The sequence below is a fragment of the Lissotriton vulgaris genome, chromosome 2_1 (genome assembly GCF_964263255.1).
Source record: "Lissotriton vulgaris chromosome 2_1, aLisVul1.2, whole genome shotgun sequence".
Taxonomy (NCBI): Eukaryota; Metazoa; Chordata; class Amphibia; order Caudata; family Salamandridae; genus Lissotriton; species Lissotriton vulgaris.
In genome coordinates, this window is record NC_141687.1 from 37,079,640 (window position 1) to 37,103,092 (window position 23,453).

The 23,453-nt window shown below is 46.2% G+C and overlaps 1 protein-coding gene across 4 annotated transcripts in view; it reads right to left on the reverse strand.

Annotated features, from left to right (window-relative positions):
- Positions 1-23,453, reverse strand: part of LOC147729517 (rac GTPase-activating protein 1-like) — a 390,363-nt gene that overhangs the window by 260,258 nt on the left and 106,652 nt on the right. For all 4 annotated transcript variants that reach the window (XM_086954407.1, XM_086954409.1, XM_086954408.1 and 1 more), the window contains exons 4-5: positions 20,475-20,677; positions 9,638-9,756 (exon numbers count right to left, since the gene is read on the reverse strand). In XM_086954407.1, coding sequence (XP_086810533.1) covers positions 9,638-9,756; positions 20,475-20,677 — 322 coding nt within the window. The remainder of the gene's footprint in view (positions 1-9,637; positions 9,757-20,474; positions 20,678-23,453) is intronic.

A 23,453-nucleotide genomic window follows, 5' to 3' on the forward strand; every position in this document is an offset into this window, starting at 1 on the left:
GTATCAGGGATTGTATAAAAGAGTAAATATGTGTTAGTATATGTTTGAATAAGTAAGGTGTGTATAACTGTATAGTTGAGGATATGGAGGTGTGATTGATTCAGTGCATGACTGACTAGGTGTGTGAGTAACTCCATGGATGAGTGACCGTCTGTGAGTGTCTGTTTACTCTGAGTGTATCTAAGGTTATATTAGAGTCTGAAGAGGTTGATCGTATTATCACATGATTGATGTCATCAGTGATGTTGTCAGTGATGTCATTTGAGTTGTCATCAGTGATGTCATTTGAGTTGTCATCAGTGATGTCATCAGTGATGTCACTGACCATGTCATGAATTATGTAATATGTGACATCATCAGCAGTGGATTGCGGGTGCGCGATATATAGTTAGCGCATCTAACTATATATGCGAATTTAATGGTTTTATGCGAGTAAAATAAGGTTTTGTAAATGCAAATCCCTAACTATATATGGCCTAAAACCTATGGTTTTTTCTGTGAAGCTGGCGTCGGCATGAAAGCACCACCATCTCGTGGCTCCGTCGTGGTCATTCCGCGAGCAATCATGGCAGCCGCTCCCCACCGGAAGCCTGCAAGAGTCGAGGGCCCCCAAGACTTTTGTAGAATCTTCACGGCTGAGGGGACGCTTTCGAGAATGGGGTCCAAGACCTAGCAGACAAGCGTCCGAGTTCCAAGGTGTCCCAGGGCCATTTTAGTGGACCAGGCCCAAAAAGGAAAGAGCCTGCCGCCATTTTGAGAGTCCTGTGGCAGCCGCCTATCGCTGAACCGCAAGAGTAGGCGCAACTCAGCTGAATGGCGGATTTTGGCACAGTGTACCAAAAGCGGGCGGAATGGCAACTGAAACGGTAAAGGGGCGCCCCACTACAGCACACGAGCCGCCACCTGGGGAGGCCCGTTCACGCCGCCTCCCCCCCCCTCCCCCGGGGCGCCCCACGCCGTTTTTCAGAGCAGCATTATAGGATACAAAAACCAGTGCGGCAGTTTACTGGACTTCACCTGGGTGCCATCCACATCTCAGCGCGTTCTGCTGCCTTGGAACTATTCGCACAACAGACCGCTACTGACAAGGCCTCCCCAGGGACGCCCCACACCATTTTTCGGAGCTGCATTGTAGGATACCAAAAACCAGTGCGGCACCCAGGTGACATCACCTGAGTGCCGTCCAGAACTCAGCTCGTTGTGCTGCCTTGGGACTATTCGCACAAAACACAGCTACTGACCATTGTTGCTTCTTTTTACAAAAAAATGTTTAAATGTGTTTACTGTTTTTGTTGCGTTGTATATATTTATAAGTTATTAAAGTTTTATAATCCTACTACTTTGTTGAAGTGCTATATATTATTAATGTGACACATAATTGTAAAAACTTTGATGTACAAAGAGGCATCCCTGGAATCTTCCGCTTCAGGTTCGGTCCCACACACCCTCACAGTGAGAATCCCCTCCCCAAGCACAATACAGGATGGTTATCAGATAGTAGGAACCCGTATGGTGTGACGGATCTCATGGGGTGGGGGCCTTCATCTACTGTAACTCCTTTGAAGAGGGGTGATTCTCATACATGCCAACATTTCAGAAGAGCAAAGTGGGAGATTTAAAAAAAAAAAAAAATCGGGAGAATGGGGCCTTGAATCGGGTTGTTGTCGTGTGTGGGCTTTGGAAGTGTGCTGCTGCAGGATCGGACATTTCAAACTCACCTTTCCGAAGCATGGAGCGCAATAGCAGGCAGAGAGAGGGTGATGCAAGTGTTGAACACTGCCTGGCCTGGCAAGTTGCTGGCAGTGCCCCGCCCCCCGCCCGCTCCTGAAACAGGGCACACACACCGCCGCCCCGAGTACTTCACAGATCTTTAAAAGACCATGCGCTTGTTAATGAGGCTTAAATGGTTTATCACCCCTTCTAGAGCCCCTGCATCGGCCCTCTGACGTTTCCTGGAAGAATTAGCATGTTACACAATACCAAGCCCTGTCAGCTGAAACCCCCAAGGAATCGGGTTTTTGCTTGCAGGAATCGGGAGGCGGGAGACTAGCACTGAAATCGGTAGTCTCACGCCTGAATCGGGAGGGTTGGCATGTCTGGATTCTCTACAGCTGGGGCCATAAACTACATCCGCAGGGCTAGGTGATAGCCTGGGACCGGCCTGGACAATCGGACACAGAGGAAGAGGAGTGTCAGAGGGTGCAGTAGTCAATAGGGTGAAAGGAAGGTGTCGGGCGGGCACGGGGTGTGATTCTCAGGGAAGAGCAGCGCAGATGGGGGGAGGTTTATGGCCCATGCATGAGAGAGAGAGCGGGGGTGACCAGTGCGTGGGGGAGATGCTTGCGAGGGTGGGGAGCCGTGCTGAGAATCGACGGTGTGCAGAGAGTGGGTCTGGTCAAGGCATCTAAAATGGCTGCCGTGCACGACAAAATTGTGGCATTGGAAAAAAGGCAAGATGGCGCAGACAATGTTTATCAATAAGGATTAATTTATAACAAAATATTTTATCGCAGTGACAAAATGGCGGTCAACACTTCCTGATTTCCATCAAATCGAACGTTAACAGACGTCACGCAGCAAAAAAAAAAAAACGCTCACGCACAGCAGCTGGAAGACATGTATCAACATATATGAGCCTCATCAGCCACCCTCAGAAAACATAAGGGATCAGGATACGTCTCCCGTACCCCCTTATACCTAGTAATTTAATTAAATCGAAACACAAAATGGCGAATTCCCGTTTCGCTACCAGTTTGCGGCCCGGTTCGCGATCCGGGAAGCGCTTCTACCGTGAAAAATCAAATTTTTTTTATTTTCCCCACTGGACCCTTTAATAACCCCAACATCATTCCTAGGGGGTCAAGAGGGGTCTACCTTGCCCCCTTTCATTAAATTCCCCCTTCGTTTTTCACCTCTTCTTGTCTCTCGATCCTACCGAGAGACAAGATGGCGGCCGCACCGGACTGTTTAGAATGTTGACAGACACCGGAGAGCCAATCAGCATCGCTTCGCAAAGCTCCGTGACGCGAAAAGTACGCGATCTGGAGCGCTATCTGGGACGCGGTCACAGATATATAAATTTTTTAAAACGTTAATTTCTCAAAATCCACTGGAGCACATATATTGAGACCCAGCAAAGGCACATCGGGCTAACAGTCGCTACAATTTTGCCAAGTTTCGTGCAAATCCATTCAGCCGTTCGAGCTAAAAGTGAGGCCAAACGCCCTATGGAAATTAACATGGGAAAAACGCGATTTGGGACCCCCCTTTTTTCTCGGCCCCCCCTTGACGAAACCCCCCCCAAATTTTCAAGGGCTGCTCAGAAACAAAATGTGCCATTTTCCTGAAAATTTCAGCCGATTCTGTCCACAAACGCCAAAGTTATTAGACATAGAATTTTCTAAAGTTCCATAGAGAAATAATCCTAACTATATATACCTACTGGCTTTCGCCAGTAGGATATATATATATATATATATATATACATATACACACATATACACATACACATACACATATATACATATATATACACATACACATATATATACATATACATATATATACATATACATATACATATACATATACATACATATACATACATATACATACATATACATACATATATATACATATATATACATATATATACATATATATACATATACATACATATACATACATATACATACATATACATATACATATATATACATATACATACATATACATATACATACATATACATATACATATATACATATACATACATATATATACATATACATATATACACATATATACATATATACATATACATACATATACATATATACACATACATACATATATACACATATACATACATATATACACATATACACATACATACACATACATACATACATACATACATACATACATATATATATATATATATCAAACAAATGCCCTTGGGCTTACAGAGGGCTCACCAAGCTGACCTCACCATCCGGTATTTGAGCCTCGCAGCTGCTCCCCTGTCAGGTCTCCAAATGAATTACTCCATGCCCGACGCGTTTCGAGGCTTCTACGCCCGTAGTCATGGGCTGCAAAAGGTGCACCCTGAAATCTTGCCGTTTCTTTTTTGAATGCTTTTATTCATTGCAAAGACGCCCCCAGTCTATAAAATGCTTTGTCTTCGTTTCCTTAAGTAGGACGGATTTCCTGTCAGGCAGCAGACATTGATTGCAGGTCAGCAGTGCTCAGTCCGAGAGAAAGCCGTTTCTCTCAGAAGCCTTTCCCTGCCCTCAAAGCTCGATGGAAATGGAGCCCCTCTGCCACGGCCAGGGTTGAGAAGACAAAGCATTTTATAGACTTGTGTGCTAAAACTGACTCTACTCAAGAGACATATGTGCTTGCCGCTTCAAGGACCACATCGACCATCATGCCTTGGGGCATCTGTTGTGAGCCACGCCCACTGGGGGCGTCTTTGCAATGAATAAAATCATTCAAAAAAGAAACGGCAAGATTTCAGTGTGCACCTTTTGCAGCCCATGACTACGGGGCGTAGAAGCCTTGAAACGCGTCGGGCATGGAGTAATTCATTTGGAGACCTGACAGGGGAGCAGCTGCGAGGCTCAAATACCGGATGGTGAGGTCAGCTTGGTGAGCCCTCTGTAAGCCCAAGGGCATTTGTTTGAGATATATATATATATATATATATATATACATATACATACATACATACATCTACTTATACATATACACACACACACACACGTGTCATGGTGTTGTTTTTTGGAGAATAAAGCACTGCGTCTTTAATTAACCTACCGAGTGGTCTGTACCTGATTTTTGGCGTCACCAGCGTTGCTTCAGGAAATTTCACATGAAAAAAATCTAATAAAATATAACCTGCAACTGAGGCACATTGGAGTGTCTGTTTCTCCTTGTACACCTGGAAAGCTGTTTGAGGTGTAACGCGATATTATATACATTCACACATACGCAATATATATATATATATTATAACAACTTGTGGGTAACAGGAATATTGCCCGGCACTACAGTCTCAGTTACTCAACCCCACCAGTATGCTAATTGTAATACATAAATAACCTTACCGAGAGGTTTAACACCAAATAATTTAAAAATCTTGTACCGATTCCTTGTGTCTTCTTTTTTTTTTATTCTTTTGTTGAGTCACTTCACTTAATACAGCAATACTGCCAACAGGTGTTTTGCTCTCACTAGCGCTTCTTCAGGGCTCTCACTTTGCTTGTTGCAATTCAATTTGTTGAATTTGGTCACTTGAATCAAATCTCCAGTCTGTTTTTTGCAATTAGTATCCCTCCAGTATCCCCTATGGGGAGTTTTTAAAGATTCATAGAATATGCAGCAGTGAAAGTGATTTGAATATGTTTAAAGGAATCTACACAAATATTGGTGGCTCGTGGTTACAAAATGATTGATCTACAAACTGCTATAAATAAAATGTACATAACAGAAAAAGAATCCCCCCCGGTTTCCAACACTGAAGCTGCTGTATCCAATGTAAATAGGTCTTCTATTAGAGATGATTCAGCAGTCAGGTTAATTACTACGTACAGTTCTTATGAGAGGAAGATTAGGAAGATTCTTAAGTCCAACTGGCCTATACTCAAAACGGATATCACCTTAGCCCTACTACTTAGTGAGTTACCAGCTAAAACCTTTAGAAGGGCACCTTCTATGAGGGATGCTCTTTTCAAGACCGGTCCAGAAATTGTGAAATCCTCTAATTGGCTCTCTAATTAGATCTGTTTTTTTATAAATTCAGTTCCTGCAGGGCCTGCAAATTTGGAGTCAATAACCAGATGCTTTTATTCACAAAATGTATGTAAAATCAAGGGGTTATTTACCTGTAAAACAGACTATGCAGTTTATGTGTAGCAATGCACTTGTCACCTTCAGTATGTTGGGAGCACCAGGCTCCAGGTGTTTAACCGCATCCTTCAGCATCTCCGTGCTATTGGCAACTCTGACTCTAGCTACCCTGTGGTGCGTCATTTAAAATTGGTTCACCAGAATAATCTTAAGGATTTCAGTTACTTTGTTATTGAAGCAGTCGCATTATCTAAAAGAGGTGGTGACAAGGTAAGGAAATTAAGGTAGCTAGAGAGTCAGTCTATTTTATTGTTGGACACGAAGATACCTAATGGTCTTAACACTGGAGAGGATCTTTATAATTTTCTATATGAGTTCTTATAGGGTCTTTTGCTGTCCAAAATAGTCTATGGGGCAGGCTCATCCCATTACTCATTAACTGTTTTTTTATGTAACCTTAGCCCTGGAATATATGAATTTTTATCTGTCTGCTGCTATGTTTATATCAAGTGAATTTGGCGGTTTCATTTTTTATGCCTTGTTTTTGTCCGATTTTTAACTAGTTTTACTAGTTTTCTTGTGAAACTGGTTTTAATTCGGTAGATATGAGGTGTAGGGATCTGGTATTAATCATTGGGGTAGGAGTTGGCTTAATGCACTGTTGTGTTGAATGTATTCATTGCCATAGTGGGACTAATCTTTAGGTCCTGTTTATTCATGAATTTTGCGTCTTTTTGCACTTTGCGAGAATACTGATGCTCGTTTTTCCTTTTACTCTTGTGTATGTGTATCTGGTTATATATGCTGAATCAACTTGTATACTTTTCAATTTTTGCACTGCATTTAGGCACTGCACTTTTTTTTATTATGGCGTCTTGCTACGTTTTTAACACATTTTTATGATTAAATAATCAGATTTGTATATAATTTTATTTCATTTTGCACTATTTTTTAATTGTAATGTGCGTAATTGCTCACGATTACTTGCACTTTCAGCAAACTTGACTATTTGGTAAATGTTCTATTCCGGAATATACTTCTTATACTGCTATGAATTGGGCACTTGCCCTTTGTGGTTTATAATTGTCTAGAATGTTGTATATTTATAAATTCTACGACTTATTTATGTGTGTGGTTAATTAACATATCTATTTTGGATATTTTTAATTTTCAGCTTAAAGTTATTGCTGGCCACATTACAATTGACGCATGTATTCCGGTTTTACCTATAGTATTTTGTTGCTGTTTATGAAATAGTGGGTGGAGCATTGATTCAAAACACCACAGTATTTAAACACGTTTGGTCTTTTGCATGTCATGTGATCAAGACCGGGTTTACCCAGTCAAAATGCGTCATGCTGCTGTTTTTTGGAGAATAAAGCACTGAATCTTTAATTAACCTACCGAGTGCTCGATACCTGATTTTTGGCGTCGCCAGCGTTGATTAGAGATTAGAGAGGAGATAGAGATATATATATATATATATATATACACACACACACACACGTTACTCATCCCCACCAGTATGCTAATTGGAAGACATCACCTTACCGAGGGGTTTAACAACAAATAATAAAAAATTCTTGTACTGATTCCTTGTGGCTTGCTTTCTTTTATTATTCTTTTGTTGAGTCACTTAATACAGCCAAGGACTACAGCCAACAGGTGTTTTGCTCTCACTAGCGCTTCTTCAGGGCTCTCACTTTGCTTGTTGTGATTCAGTTTGTTGAATTTGGTCACTTGAATCAAATCTCCAATTAGTATCCCTCCAATAAGAATCAAATGAAAATTCCATGAAATATATATCTACACACCTCAATATTCAAGTAACTATAGATTCTGTCCTAAAGTAACAATAACTTGAACCCCCGCCATGCACAGTGTTGTCATCAATGATGTCATTTGAGATGTTGCAGTCTTGTTATCAATGGTGTCATAGTGAAGTAACATGTGGGGTAATTAGCAGTGCATGGCGAGGGTGCGAGTTGTAGCCACTTGAGGGCACGAGTTATATTTACTGGAGATAATTGACTATAACTGATGAATGTTTAAAACATTACATTGTTACTTCATTTAAAAGTTTTTTTTAATGTATAGTAAAATATAATTACAGTTCCCAACTATAACACCACCTTAATTTTTGTTTTTTTCTAGTGAATATATATATTACTAATGTTGTTTAAAATATATATTACTTATGCAATTTAAAAATTGGGTTTAGGGGTAGGAGTAAGGAGCGATAAGGGGTTTCAGGGTTCAGGGATAGATAGGTAAGGGAAAGGGGTAATAAAGTGTTTTTATTTGTTAGGGATGGGTAGAGGGTAAGAGGTAGTAGGGAGTTTTTAGGGTTTAGGAGAAGTAAATGAAATGAGTAATAAGGGGTTATATGTGCTCAGGGATGGGTAAGGGGTAGTAAAGGGATTTTAGGGTTCAAGGATGGTAAGGGGCAGGAAGGGGGTTTAAGGTTCCAGGGATGGGTAAGGGGTAGTAAAAGGTTTTTAGGATTTAGGGGTGGTTAAGGGGCAGTAGGGTTTTCTTTTTAGGTTTCAGGGGTGGGCATTGGTAAAGGGAGGTAAGAGATGAGAAAATAAGGGAGGTTGAGTGGGTTAGCCTAATTTTCTTGTTTTTAAGAGCGGGTGGGGAGGACCCAACAAAAAAATAATATAAATAATCCATGTATTATTTTTACAAAAACACAATCATACAGTCATACCCACATATATGCACGGTAGCACAGTAGTAATACAATGCATTTGGAAGGTCAACGTGTAATATACATGGATGGTAAAGCAATGCGTGGTAACAATCTACCTCCTTCCAGAGAACCAGGTAAGAAGGCCTACGGGGATTCAGAGACAGAGGTGAAGGGAGGAAAGACAGCCTGACAGAGTTGGCTTGAAAGATAGAATATGAACAGGCGCCTGGTGACAGGGATGAGAACAGTGGTGGAAAGGATAACAAATTCAGAGAGACCGAGAAAAAAAGTGAAAAGAAAGGATTAAAATCAGCAGAAATCAGCATAATGTGACTGATGATAGGCAGGGATAACCCAATAGGGAAAGAAAGTGAAAGAAATAGCCCCAGAGGACTGGAGAGGGAGGAGGAAGAAAGGAGAGTAATGCATAGATGGGAACACTAAAGAAAAGAGTGGGAGAGCGAAAAGGAGTGACAGGGGAGGGGAGTGAAATGAAGCCGAACAGACTTCTTGGAGCCCTCCAGCTGCAACAAGCAGAGCTACTACCCTTTCATGCACAAGAGAATAACATGCAGGGCACGGATTTGGTTTTGGTGAAGCTGCAAACGTGGGAAGCATTTGGTGCTGGGTGTCATGAGAACCTCCCAAGCATCAGTGTCGAATGAGGTCCATCTTACCTTCAGGCTGACCGGCTAAGAGATGCTCTTTCTGGGTGCTGTGTGCTGAGAGTTTGAAGGATAAACTTTGAAGTCATGCTACATGGTGTGGATATGATGGAGTGGCAGACTCTGTAGCCTCAGCCCTACTATATACATCGCATGTAGTGGCGTGGGTGCATAAAGGCAGTAGATTGTTGTGTACATGTACTTTAGACCTCCTTTTCTTTGTGTTTTGTAACAGAGGGGGCAACTTCTGTTTGGTACCAATGTTTGAGATGTGGGCAGGGGTGATGCAATGACAATGTGCTCCATCTTCTGAAACAAAAATAGTTGTGATAGCCACCATGTGCCTTCTGCACCATTACTAAGATGGCGGGTAAAATGCCTCTGCGGATGGCACATCCCTAGGTAGGCACACGAGATGCTCACTCACCTGGGCTCATCTCCCATTGGGCTGGAACTTCTATTCAGTTGTTTAAAAGCAGCCATCATGGAGGCATTCCCCGGTTCCCCGGACACCAGGAGGTCGCGAACCAGTTGCAACTGGCGCTCCTGAAACAAAGAGGAGATGTTAGGACAATAAGAAATCTAGATCACAGCACCTTGTTGCATACCTGAGGAAGGTATGCCTGAGCTTCTGCGCACATGCGCATACTGTAGAGTCAAAGGCTGTCAGTCAAACTGTCAATGACTTGTCTTGCTGAATTCTTTATTCGGATTGTCGATGCTATCCCGCACTATCCATCTAAAGATCTCCCTGGCATTGTGCAGTATCCTGCAGATGCTATCCCACACTAGCCATCTAAAGATCTCCCTGGCATTGTGTAGTATCCTGTAGATGCTATCCCGCACTATCCATCTAAAGATCTCCCTGACATTGTGCAGTATCCTGCAGATGCTATCCCACACTATCTGCTATCCCACACTAGCCATCTAAAGATCTCCCTGGCATTGTGTAGTATCCTGTAGATGCTATCCCGCACTATCCATCTAAAGATCTCCCTGGCATTGTGCAGTATCCTGCAGATGCTATCCCGCACTATCCATCTAAAGATCTCCCTGGCATTGTGCAGTATCCTGCAGATGCTATCCCACACTAGCCATCTAAAGATCTCCCTGGCATTGTGTAGTATCCTGTAGATGCTATCCCGCACTATCCATCTAAAGATCTCCCTGACATTGTGCAGTATCCTGCAGATGCTATCCCACACTATCTGCTATCCCACACTAGCCATCTAAAGATCTCCCTGGCATTGTGTAGTATCCTGTAGATGCTATCCCGCACTATCCATCTAAAGATCTCCCTGACATTGTGCAGTATCCTGCAGATGCTATCCCACACTATCCATCTAAAGATCTCCCTGGCATTGTGTAGTATCCTGTAGATGCTATCCCGCACTATCCATCTAAAGATCTCCCTGGCATTGTGCAGTATCCTGCAGATGCTATCCCACACTATCCATCCAAAGATCTCCCTGGCATGGTGTAGTATCCTGTAGATGCTATCCCACACTATCCATCTAAAGATCTCCCTGGCATTGTGTAGTATGCTGCAGATGCTATGCCACACTATCCATCTAAAGATCTCCCTGGCATTGTGTAGTATCCTGTAGATGCTATCCCACACTATCCATCGAAAGATCTCCCTGGCATTGTGTAGTATCCTGTAGATGCTATCCCGCACTATCCATCCAAAGATCTCCCTGGCATTGTGTAGTATCCTGTAGATGCTATCCCGCACTATCCATCTAAAGATCTCCCTGGCATTGTGCAGTATCCTGCAGATGCTATGCCGCACTATCCATCTAAAGATCTCCCTGGCATTGTGCAGTATCCTGCAGATGCTATCCCACACTATCCATCCAAAGATCTCCCTGGCATTGTGTAGTATCCTGTAGATGCTATCCCACACTATCCATCCAAAGATCTCCCTGGCATTGTGTAGTATCCTGTAGATGCTATCCCGCACTATCCATCTAAAGATCTCCCTGGCATGGTGTAGTATCCTGTAGATGCTATCCCGCACTAGCCATCTAAAGATCTCCCTGGCATTGTGTAGTATCCTGCAGATGCTATCCCGCACTATCCATCTAAAGATCTCCCTGGCATTGTGTAGTGTCCTGCAGATGCTATCCCGCACTATCCATCTAAAGATCTCCCTGGCATTGTGTAGTATCCTGTAGATGCTATCCCACACTATCCATCCAAAGATCTCCCTGGCATGGTGTAGTATCCTGTAGATGCTATCCCGCACTATCCATCCAAAGATCTCCCTGGCATGGTGTAGTATCCTGCAGATGCTATGCCGCACTATCCATCTAAAGATCTCCCTGGCATGGTGTAGTATCCTGTAGATGCTATCCCGCACTATCCATCTAAAGATCTCCCTGGCATGGTGTAGTATCCTGTAGATGCTATCCCGCACTATCCATCCAAAGATCTCCCTGGCATGGTGTAGTATCCTGCAGATGCTATCCCGCACTAGCCATCTAAAGATCTCCCTGGCATTGTGCAGTATCCTGCAGATGCTATCCCGCACTAGCCATCTAAAGATCTCCCTGGCATTGTGCAGTATCCTGCAGATGCTATCCCGCACTATCCATCCAAAGATCTCCCTGGCATGGTGCAGTATCCTGCAGATGCTATCCCGCACTATCAATCTAAAGATCTCCCTGGCATTGTGTAGTATCCTGTAGATGCTATCCCACACTATCCATCCAAAGATCTCCCTGGCATGGTGTAGTATCCTGCAGATGCTATCCCACACTATCCATCTAAAGATCTCCCTGGCATGGTGTAGTATCCTGTAGATGCTATCCCGCACTATCCATCTAAAGATCTCCCTGGCATGGTGTAGTATCCTGTAGATGCTATCCCGCACTATCCATCTAAAGATCTCCCTGGCATTGTGTAGTATCCTGTAGATGCTATCCCGCACTATCCATCTAAAGATCTCCCTGGCATGGTGTAGTATCCTGTAGATGCTATCCCGCACTATCAATCTAAAGATCTCCCTGGCATTGTGTAGTATCCTGTAGATGCTATCCCGCACTATCCATCTAAAGATCTCCCTGGCATTGTGTAGTATCCTGTAGATGCTATCCCACACTATCCATCTAAAGATCTCCCTGGCATTGTGTAGTATCCTGTAGATGCTATCCCGCACTATCCATCTAAAGATCTCCCTGGCATGGTGTAGTATCCTGTAGATGCTATCCCGCACTATCCATCTAAAGATCTCCCTGGCATGGTGTAGTATCCTGTAGATGCTATCCCGCACTATCCATCTAAAGATCTCCCTGGCATTGTGTAGTATCCTGTAGATGCTATCCCGCACTATCCATCTAAAGATCTCCCTGGCATGGTGTAGTATCCTGTAGATGCTATCCCACACTATCCATCTAAAGATCTCCCTGGCATGGTGTAGTATCCTGCAGATGCTATCCCGCACTATCCATCTAAAGATCTCCCTGGCATGGTGTAGTATCCTGCAGATGCTATCCCGCACTATCCATCTAAAGATCTCCCTGGCATTGTGTAGTATCCTGTAGATGCTATCCCACACTATCCATCCAAAGATCTCCCTGGCATGGTGTAGTATCCTGCAGATGCTATGCCGCACTATCCATCCAAAGATCTCCCTGGCATTGTGCAGTATCCTGCAGATGCTATCCCGCACTATCCATCTAAAGATCTCCCTGGCATTGTGCAGTATCCTGCAGATGCTATCCCGCACTATCCATCCAAAGATCTCCCTGGCATGGTGTAGTATCCTGCAGATGCTATGCCGCACTATCCATCTAAAGATCTCCCTGGCATGGTGTAGTATCCTGTAGATGCTATCCCGCACTATCCATCTAAAGATCTCCCTGGCATGGTGTAGTATCCTGTAGATGCTATCCCACACTATCCATCCAAAGATCTCCCTGGCATGGTGTAGTATCCTGCAGATGCTATGCCGCACTATCCATCTAAAGATCTCCCTGGCATGGTGTAGTATCCTGTAGATGCTATCCCGCACTATCCATCTAAAGATCTCCCTGGCATGGTGTAGTATCCTGTAGATGCTATCCCACACTATCCATCTAAAGATCTCCCTGGCATTGTGTAGTATCCTGTAGATGCTATCCCACACTATCCATCTAAAGATCTCCCTGGCATTGTGCAGTATCCTGTAGATGCTATCCCACACTATCCATCTAAAGATCTCCCTGGCATGGTGTAGTATCCTGTAGATGCTATCCCACACTATCCATCTAAAGATCTCCCTGGCATTGTGTAGTATCCTGTAGATGCTATCCCACACTATCCATCTAAAGATCTCCCTGGCATTGTGCAGTATCCTGTAGATGCTATCCCACACTATCCATCTAAAGATCTCCCTGGCATGGTGTAGTATCCTGTAGATGCTATCCCACACTATCCATCTAAAGATCTCCCTGGCATGGTGTAGTATCCTGTAGATGCTATCCCGCACTATCCATCTAAAGATCTCCCTGGCATTGTGCAGTATCCTGCAGATGCTATCCCGCACTAGCCATCCAAAGATCTCCCTGGCAATGTGCAGTATCCTGTAGATGCTATCCCGCACTAGCCATCCAAAGATCTCCCTGGCATTGTGCAGTATCCTGCAGATGCTATCCCGCACTATCCATCCAAAGATCTCCCTGGCATTGTGTAGTATCCTGTAGATGTGTTTATCCTTCCCTCCTGCTGCTGCTTTCTCCCTGGCTGCTCAGCCTGTGTGAGTGCGCTGCGTGGAATGTTGATGTGCTGATGATGGATGGAATGCTAGGGTGCCTGGGTGGTGAGGTGAGACAGCTGGCCATGGGCTTAGCAGCAGTCAGGCTGCTCCTGGAGGGGCTGCTTCACATGAACTTTCCAACCTGCAACTAAACTTAATAAACCTACTTAAACTACACCTCAACTACTGGACGTCATCGTTACATTTTGGGTACGATCTGGAGTCAAACTTATGCCTGGTGCGGACACTAGAAAGATTGAAAAACTAAAGAAACTCGCAGAAGCTAAAAGACGCGCCTCGAGAATGAAGCACCACTCCTGGAAGCCCCCGAAACCCCCCCCCCCCCCCCCCCCCCCCCCCCCCAGTGTCCTGCTCTCATTGGACAGCGCTGCCAGTGCGCGCTTCACTGTTGTTACTGGTTTGAATTTTCTACTATGCTAACAAGTGACATTGTCCGTAACGTGAGGGACTTTTGTTCGTTCATCGTTTGGGTGAAAGATGAATCGCCAGCACGCCCGGGACTCCGAGCACCTGTGGGGATTCAGATGCAAATTACTAATGGCGTTTGCTTGGCAGAAAGTGGCTTTACAGCGGGACATTTACTTCCTTCACGTCATGTGGAAAATACTGCCAGAGCTGGGGCCGTGCTTAGTGCAGTGTTTACAAGACACTGCACAGTGTGTTTCGCTGTAGCCTCAGTGAGTGCAGTGTCTTCACTCAGGTTTGAAGCGCGAGGGAGGCGCGCCTCACCTGAATCAACAGGTGCACGTGAGCGCGGGGTGCGAGGAGACCCAGGTGCTTGATGCATGCACGCGGCGGGACCCACCTGCAGGCTGCAGTACTGCGCGCACCAGAGGCGCAACTAGAGCCAAATTTCGAGGGGGTGGGGGTGGGGGGGGGGGGGGTAGGCTAGGAAAAAATTTCGGAGGGGGGGCTGATCCTTTAATCAGTAGGCAGAGTGGAGCTGCAGGGGCTCTTGGAAGGGGTGAAACAACAGCAAAGCCTAATTAACATTCAAATGGTCCTTTAACCGCTTCAGTGCGGCGCAAATTTTCGCGCTGGGCTGAAGATTTGAAAACGGGCGTGGTCGTGATGGAACGGTTCCGTCACGAGCACAGCCCAACCGACGCTCGTGACGGAACCGTTCCGTCACGAGCGTCGAAGGGGTGAAAGACGTGTGAAACGTTCGGGTGCGGCTCTGTGTGTGCCCGGGATCTGTCTCATCCCGGGCTGCCACACACGACGGGGGAGGCTGAAGCCCGGTGAGTCCAATGGGTGTTGCGCACCTGGTGTGCACCCTTACCTTGAGGCAGCAGGCAAACAGAGTTTATAACACGCTGCATGCTGGACTCTAGCCTTCGCCGCCGGCCGCGAACAGTGAAGGAGACTGTAGTGTTTTGAACATGTCATAGCAAACCCCCTTTAACTACTTGGTACCGGTTGTTTTTACATGCCGCCATCAACTCCATATGTACAGATACCGTAGGTTCTTGTATGTTTTCCATCAGTCTCCGCTCCATTTAGGTAGGTGCACAGTATAGGCTACAGTATGTCTCCCATGTATGTATGTATGTATGTATGTATGTATGTATGTATGTATGTATGTATGTATGTATGTATGTATGGGATTTATAAAGCGCCAGAATCACCCCCGGAGGGGTATCTCCGTGCTGCAAGAAAGAGAGGGTACAGGACCAGCATCAAATCAGTCCAGGAATAGTTCAGTCTCCAGAAGTTTTCTGAAACGAAGAAGACCGGGGCCTTCGCGCAGGGTCTACGGAAGAGTCTCCAATATTTCAGGGCAAGGGATGCAAAAGTGTGACACCTGTTCGGAATCTCCTGTACCGGGGAACACAAGCAGCCCTTTACCTTCAGATCTAAGCATCCTGCTCGGACAGTACAATTCAAACGTGTCCGCCGAATAGCGAATACTCATTCCATAAAGAGCTTTATGAGTGAGGCAGCAAAGTTTGAATGTAATTCTCTGGCGAACAGGGAGCAAGTGAAGCGGTCTTAGCAGCGCCTAGAGGAGGCACAAGGTGGCATTTTGAGAGCTGTAATGCTCTTTTAGCCTCAGGAAACAAATCAAGTCGACCAGTGCCTGAATCAAAGTTCTTCGGACAGATCGGGGCAGTCACTGGAACCCTCTACGCAGAAGCCTCAGAGTGTGGTAGCCGGTCCCTGAAGTGGTCATGACTTGATCCTTCATACACAATCACTCAATCAATCAAAGCATTTGTATAGCGCACTACTCACCCGGAGGGTCTCAAGGCGCTAGGGGAGGGGGGTCCGCTACTGCTTGAACAGCCAGGTCTTGAGCTGCTTCCTGAAGGCGAGGTGGTCCTGGGTCAGGCGGAGGTGGGTCGGGAAGGAGTTCCAAGTCTTGGCGGCGAGGTAGGAGAAGGACCTTCTCCCTGTGGTGGCTTTTCGGATGCGGGGGACGGCGGCGAGGGCGTGGCCGGTTGATCGAAGCTGGCGTTTGGGAGCGTAGAAGTTGAGGCGGCTGTTGAGATATCCTGGGCCCTGGTTGTGTAGGGCTTTGTGTGCGTGGGTGAGGAGACTGAAGGGGATTCTCTTGTTGACCGGGAGCCAGTGCAGGTCTCTCAGGTGTCCGGAGATGTGGTTGCGCCTGGGGATGTCCAGGATGAGTCGTGCTGAGGCGTTCTGGATCCGCTGGAGTCTCTTCTGGAGTTTGGCGGTGGTTCCGGCGTAGTGTGAATTGCCGTAGTCCAGTCGGCTGGTGACGAGTGCCTGGGTGACCGTCTTCCTGGTCTCGGTGGGGATCCACCGGAAGATCTTGCGTAGCATGCGTAGGATGTTGAAGCACGACTAGGAGATGGCGTTGACTTGTCTGGTCAACGAGACATCCAAACGGACCCCTATTTTTTTTGCCACAGATGAGGGGGGAGGGGCGGGGCCCAAAGCAGCCGGCCACCAATTTGGGGACCAGGTTGTGTGAGCCAAACAGCAGGATTTCGGTTTTGGCCGCATTCAACTGAAGGAAGTTTTCGGTCATCCAGGCTGATGTGGCTAGCATTCCCTTAGCAAAGCATTGTTCAACTAGCTCTATATCCACAGCAAAGAAGAAGAGCAGTTGCGTATCGTCAGCATAAGTAGAGGGAGTAAATCCGTATTCCCTAATAATCTTCGCAAGGGGGGCCACGTAGACATTAAGCAGGGTAGGACTCAAAAGGGAGCCCTGGGGCACCCCCTTAATGAGCTTCAAGGTTTGGGAGCGAAAGGGGCCTAGATTGATCCTCTGGGTGGGTTGATCTAAAAAGCTAGTAAGCCACTTAAGTGCCTGTCCCTGCAAACCGAACACTCAATCGATGAATCAATTTCTGATGAGATGGTTCAAAGGCTGCTGTCAAATCCAATAAAACCAGCAGCACTGCCTTGTTATTATCCAAAGCATTTTTATATAATATGTGACACCAATGAAGGTAGTTTCTGTAGAATGGTTGGGTCTAAACCTGGACTCGGAAAGGTTAAGGGTATCTTGAGATTCAAGATAACCGATCAGCTGAGTGTTGCCCTACCCTTCCACCATTTTGCTCATAAGCGGCAGTAGCAAAATGGGGCGATAGTTGGCAGGTACATGAGCTTTCTTCTTAATAGGTAGCAATTTAGCGGCCTTCCAATCAAATGGGAGTACCCCTTCACGCAAAGATGTATGAAGGATGTCCCAGATGGAAGGGGCCAGGAGAGGAGCTAGAAGGGCAGATACATGCGCTGGCGTAGCGTCTAGAGGGGATCCAGATTTCAATGCGCTTAGCATGGCTTCAGCCTGAGAAGTCAGAAGTTATGATGCAGGCCTTCAGAATTTTAATACAATTCAAAGGGTTGAAGGACGCAAATTTGAAAGATCCAAGGAATTGGGGTCCTGAGGAAATGGATTGTAGATTAAGGTTATTTTTTCATCCAAACATTTAGCTATGCTGTCACATAGTCCCTGGGAGTCCATGCTCCATCTATACAAATACAAAGTATAGGCCCCGGTATTCCTCTGGTTAGGCTCCGCCTTATCTATGCAGAAGCCTAGCATAGGCCCAGGTATGTCTCCGTTCCATCTACACCGATGCTTAGTATAGGCTACGGTATGCCTGCCGTCAGTCTTCGCTCCATCTATACAGATGCACAGTATAGTCCCCGGTATCTTCCATGACAGTCGCCGCTCTATCTATGCAGATGCACCGTATAGGACCCAGAATAACTTTGGTCAGTCTCCACTCCATCTATACAGATGCTTAGTATAGGACCCGGAATACCTCCAGTCAGTCTCCGCTCCTTCTATACAGATGCACAGTATAGGCCCCAGCATGCCTCCTATCAGTCTCCTCTCCATCTATACAGATGCACAGTATAGGCTACAGTATGCCGCATGACAGTCTCCGCTCCATCTATACAGATGTTTAGTATAGGACCCGGAATGCCTTCCGGCAGTCTTGTCTCCATCTATACTGTGGAGTGGTGTGGCTCACTGGTTAGAGGCGGCAGACCCGGAAGCAGAGGACGGCCCAGGACCAGGGTTCAATTCCCCACGCGGCAGGGTCGTGGACCAGGGTCAGCGGACTAGATAATTCTCGCCTCGGTGCCTACTCTAACCAGGGATCACACTCGGCAACTCTGGGCATTAGCTTGCCTCATCTCCACAATGGCCCCAAACATACGCCGGGGATGTCTGGTTTCACCTTGGAGATACCCAGTAGGGACCATCTCACAGGGAAAGCCAGGACGGGTTCCCCAGTGGTCTACAGCGCGGAGATACCCCTGTGGGGTGATTCATGCGCTTTACAAGACATTACATTACATACTGATGCACAGTATAGGCTACAGTAGGTCCCATGACCATGTCCGCTCCATCTATACAGATGCTTAGTATAGGACCCGGAATACCTTCCATCAGTTTCCGCTCCATCTATACAGATGCACAGTATAGGCTCTGGTATGTCTTCCGTCAGTCTCCACTCCATCTATGCAGATGCACAGTATAAATCCTGTAGGCCTCCATTTAGTCTCTGCTCCATCTAAACAGATGCTTATAATAGGCCCAAGAATGCCTCCCATCAGTCTCTGCTCCATCTATAGATCCATGATATAAGTCAGTGCATGTTGATTATGGTCCCTATCAGTCTCACCTACATCTCAATCTATGCGGTCCACACAAGAAGTTCCCGCCTATCCCCTATACACCATCCTATTGTTTTCAGTCCCATCCATATGTTGCGTGCTGTACAGTCCTGTGTCTCGCCTACAGACAGTCCCATAATTCTCAGCACCATATGTGCAGATACAATAGGTTCCTGTGTGTTTTCCATCAACCTCAGCTCCAACTATACAGATGTTCGCTATAGGTTCCCGTATCCCTTCTACAGACTGCCCCATCACTCAGCTCTTTCTATGGAGGTGCTTCATGTAGGATCCTGCATGTATCCTATAGACTCTTCTTGAATCCCAGATCTCCATATGCAGATAGTTCCTTGCTGTGCCCTGTAGCCTGTCCTTGCTTTCTTAGCATAAAGAATATTTCTCCCATCATATTCGCTACATCACTACAGATGCTTATTAGAGATACCTTTAGGCCCCCTACAGAATGTCCCCTCTTATAGTTTCGACTTGTAATTAGTCCCTTAATAAAGTGTCTGTTCCTGTACGTGCCTGTCTGCTGACGAACCTTCAATCCCAGACTAAGAAGGTAGCGGCAACATGTTTTGGCATTCTGCGTGGGCTTAAACCCCTGCTGGGTTTCTTTGACCCTTCCATCTGACAGATGACTGTCCAGGCATCCGTGCTGTCTTGATTGGACTATGCCAGCTCGCTATACTTGGGGGCCAACAAGACGGAGATTGTGAGACTGCAGAGAGTCCAAAATGTGGACGCCAGAAATCTTCTGGGCCTGCCTCGCAGCTGCTCCACCTCCACTGCCATTCGTCAGCTTCACTGGCTGCCAATAGAAAAACGGTGGAGTTTAAGTCTCTCTGTTTTGGGTTTAGGATCTTGAATTCCCCAGCTCCTGGCATTCTGGCTGACCTGCTCTCCGCCTACGCCCCTTCCAGTCACCTTTGTTCAGCAGGTCAACGCCTTGCAGTTGTTCCTCGGGTTAGGAGGGCTCGCGCCGGTGGACGCTCTTTTCACATTCTGGCAGCTAACCTGTGGAATGCCCTGCCTGTCTACATTTGGAGTATGGAAAACTACCTGACATTCTGGAAGGCCCTGAAAAATGATCTTTTCCCAGCCCTCTAGGTGAGGTAGTCTCTCGGGCTTTACCCTCTGCTTGTTTTGATGGAATCTTATCTGTTAGTTGCCTCTTTTCTCTGAGCGCACGGGACGCCCCTTTGCTGGGGCAGCTATTGCGCTTTATAAATCAGCCTAACCTAACCTTTTGGCCACTTTCCTTACCCGAGATAAGGCCCTCTAGGAGGCTACCTTGTACCCTAGAATGTGCCCTGTAGGCTCCACCCTCTCTGCTATTGCTGTTCTCAAATCAATGCCTCTCATTTGTAACCCTACCCCTTCCGGTTCCTACCAGTTTCTCCTGCTCGGTCTCTGCATTTTGGCGCCTCTTCATCTCCACGGACACTTGGTTGCGCGCGTGCTTGAGCTTCACCTCCAGCGTGTTGAGCTCGCTCTGGCTCTGCAGCAGCTTCTCCCGGGTGGTGCCCAGCTCCTGCTCGGTGTGCCGCCACTGCCTAAGCATGCCCTCGAAAGCACGGAGGATGGTGATGTACTCTGTGGGAGTGCAGGGAGGAGAGTCAGGTGGGGTAGAGAAGCCAGGGGACAATAACCGGATGCACAGCTTTTTGATCCTGTGAACTTTCGGTTTTTGCATCCAGATATACACAACTAACATACGCCTAAAACCAGCCAGATCTATTGGCTTTTCATTAGGTGTTAGCAGTTTAAAGTAAATAAGTACCAACAATGATTTCATTGTAAGTAACCCTGGGCGTAGTTTGTGTAGTAGTGCTATGCGTAGCAACGCGAAGTGCACTTCGCAAGCTACGCGTACTGCGTAGTGCGGTAGGGAAAATGCTGTTCGCACTGACTGCACAGTGCCGGATGCTTTTCTCCACTGTGCAATCATTGCAAACAGCATCTTGCACAGTGCAAGCGGTCATTTTCTGCCGCTTGAGTAGATTTGTACTCTAGCGGCAGCTTTCTCAACGCAGACTGGCAGCTTCTCATCGAGAGCGGTCGCAAGCACACACGACCACTCGCAATGAGAAACCTGACCTCCCCGCGTTGAGAATGTTGCTGGGAGGTTTATTTTCCATGCTCGCGATCGGCAACTTGATGTTGCTGATCGCGAACGAGGAAAAAGTCTCGCCGGGATGTTGATTTTGCTCGCTCGTGGTCGCTTACTTGACGTTGAGGACCACGAGCAAGCAAAAAATGCCCGCTATGCTATGTGTTTGGGCACTGTGCTACGTGCAATTCACGTAGCGCGTAGTAGAGCAAACTATGCACGCCCCGCGAGCGTAGAGTAGTCCTATGCCCAGGGTTAATTGTAAGTAATGTTAAAAAAAAATCTATTTTTTGTAATTGTGAGACTATGAATTTAACATGACTGAGGGCTGTGGAAGGAGTAGTGGTATTTAGAGTGTCTCAATCATTCCTGCTATGTTCACTCTACGTTAGACATGTACACACTTTTCTCTTCGCATCTTGTCCATCTGCAGATTTTACATCTTATCTTTCTTCTTCAGTGCCCCCTTTTCACTCATCTGAATGCATTTGCTCGCATTGCCTTAATTTCACTGCCCACATACCACACATCCCCTTAGTGGTACATACCCCATTTTCTTGCATTTTCGCTTTGTCAATATTTTGACAACTGTAGACCTCCTGCACACACATTTGGACAAAGGCACTACTGCTAATGGAGTACGTGACCACTGCTCTGTGCACTCTGCAGAGAGGCCAAAGATTGGATGAGCATGTATTCTGAATACCTTTTTGACCCATTGACAGGCACATGGAGACACTCTCACTGCCTTCAGCCTCAACTCCAAAGCGCTCCGTTGTGTCCGGTAATAAAAGGGTAATGTGATATGCGAAAAGAAAAAAATACATCCTGGAAATAGCGAACATTTTTTGGGATTGCAAAATTAAGTGAGACATGATTTTTTTTAACAGGATCTAAATAGTGGACATGGATTTTGCCTCATCGTTTTTTACAATCATTATTCACAAATCAGTATTGTTTACTAGTGAACTTAAAGGCATGAATATAGGGCCCATGGGGACCCGTTGCAATGTCTATTTTTTAATTAAAACTGGTCCGGAAACCCCAAAGGACCCAGCCCACTTAAAGGCCTGGCTACAGCCTTCCACAAGAGCAGGCTGTGCTGGTTCTAGCAACTGCCAGGGGGGAACATCCTTTTGTACGCTGTCATTACACCGCATACCATTACTTCGCATGCGTTACAACGCATGTGCTGTAATAACGCGTAGCCTTTAGTACACATGTTATTACTTCGCATGCGCTGTTACAACACATGCGTAGTAATATGGGAGTCGGGGAGGCAGCGATGACTGGTCCGGGGAGGCAGCGATGACTGCTCCGGGCACCCACCGAGGAGATACGGGTAAGAGGGACTGTTTAATTTTGTAGGGTTTGTGTCTGAGGAGTAGTGTTTTTAGTTTAAAGGTAGTGTTGAGGGTCGTGTAGGGTAGTGTTTGTGTGTAGGTACAGGAGTGGGGGATGGGTTAGGGTTGTGCAGGGATAGTGTTTTAGGGATTAGTGTAGTGTTGTGGTGTTTGTGTAGTGCAGGGTAGTGTCGGGAGATCGTGCAGGGTAGTGTTGAAGTGTAGGGAGCTGATTGGGGGTAGGGGCAAGGTCATGGTTGGGATTTTGTTTAGAGGGTTTAGGGTACTGTAGTAGTGTTTGTGTAGTGTAGGGTGGTGTTTTAGGGTAGTGTTAGGGGGTCATGTAGGGAAGTGTTGGAGTGTAGGGGCAGGACTGGGAATAGGAGCAGGGTCGTGCTTAGGATAGTGTTTTAGGGTTTAGAGTTGTGTTGTAGGGTTTGGGTAGTGTTTTAGAGTGTAGGGTAGTGTTGGGTGTTATGCAGGGTAGTGTTTCATCGTAGGGGATGGACTGGGGGTAGGGGCATGGCCGTGCTGGGGTTGTATTTTAGGATTAAGGGTAGTTTAGTAGTGTTTGGGTAGTGTAGGGTACTGTTTTAGGGTTTGGGGTAGTGTCAGGGAGACATGCAGGGTAGTGTTTAAGTGAAGGGGACGGACTGGGAGTAGGGGTAGGGTTGTGCTGGGAGTAGTGTTTAGGGTTGTGTAGTCGTGTAGGGTAGAGTTTTAGGGTTTAGGGTAGTGTTGGGGGGTTGTGCTGGGTAGTGTTTCAGTGTAGGGGATGGACTGAGGTAGGGGCATGGTCATGCTGGGGTAGTGTTTTAAGAATAAGGGTAGTGTAGTAGGCTTTGTGTAGTGTTTTAAGGTTTAGGGTAGTGTCAGGGGGTCGTGCAGGGTAGTGTTTATGTGAAGGGGACGGACT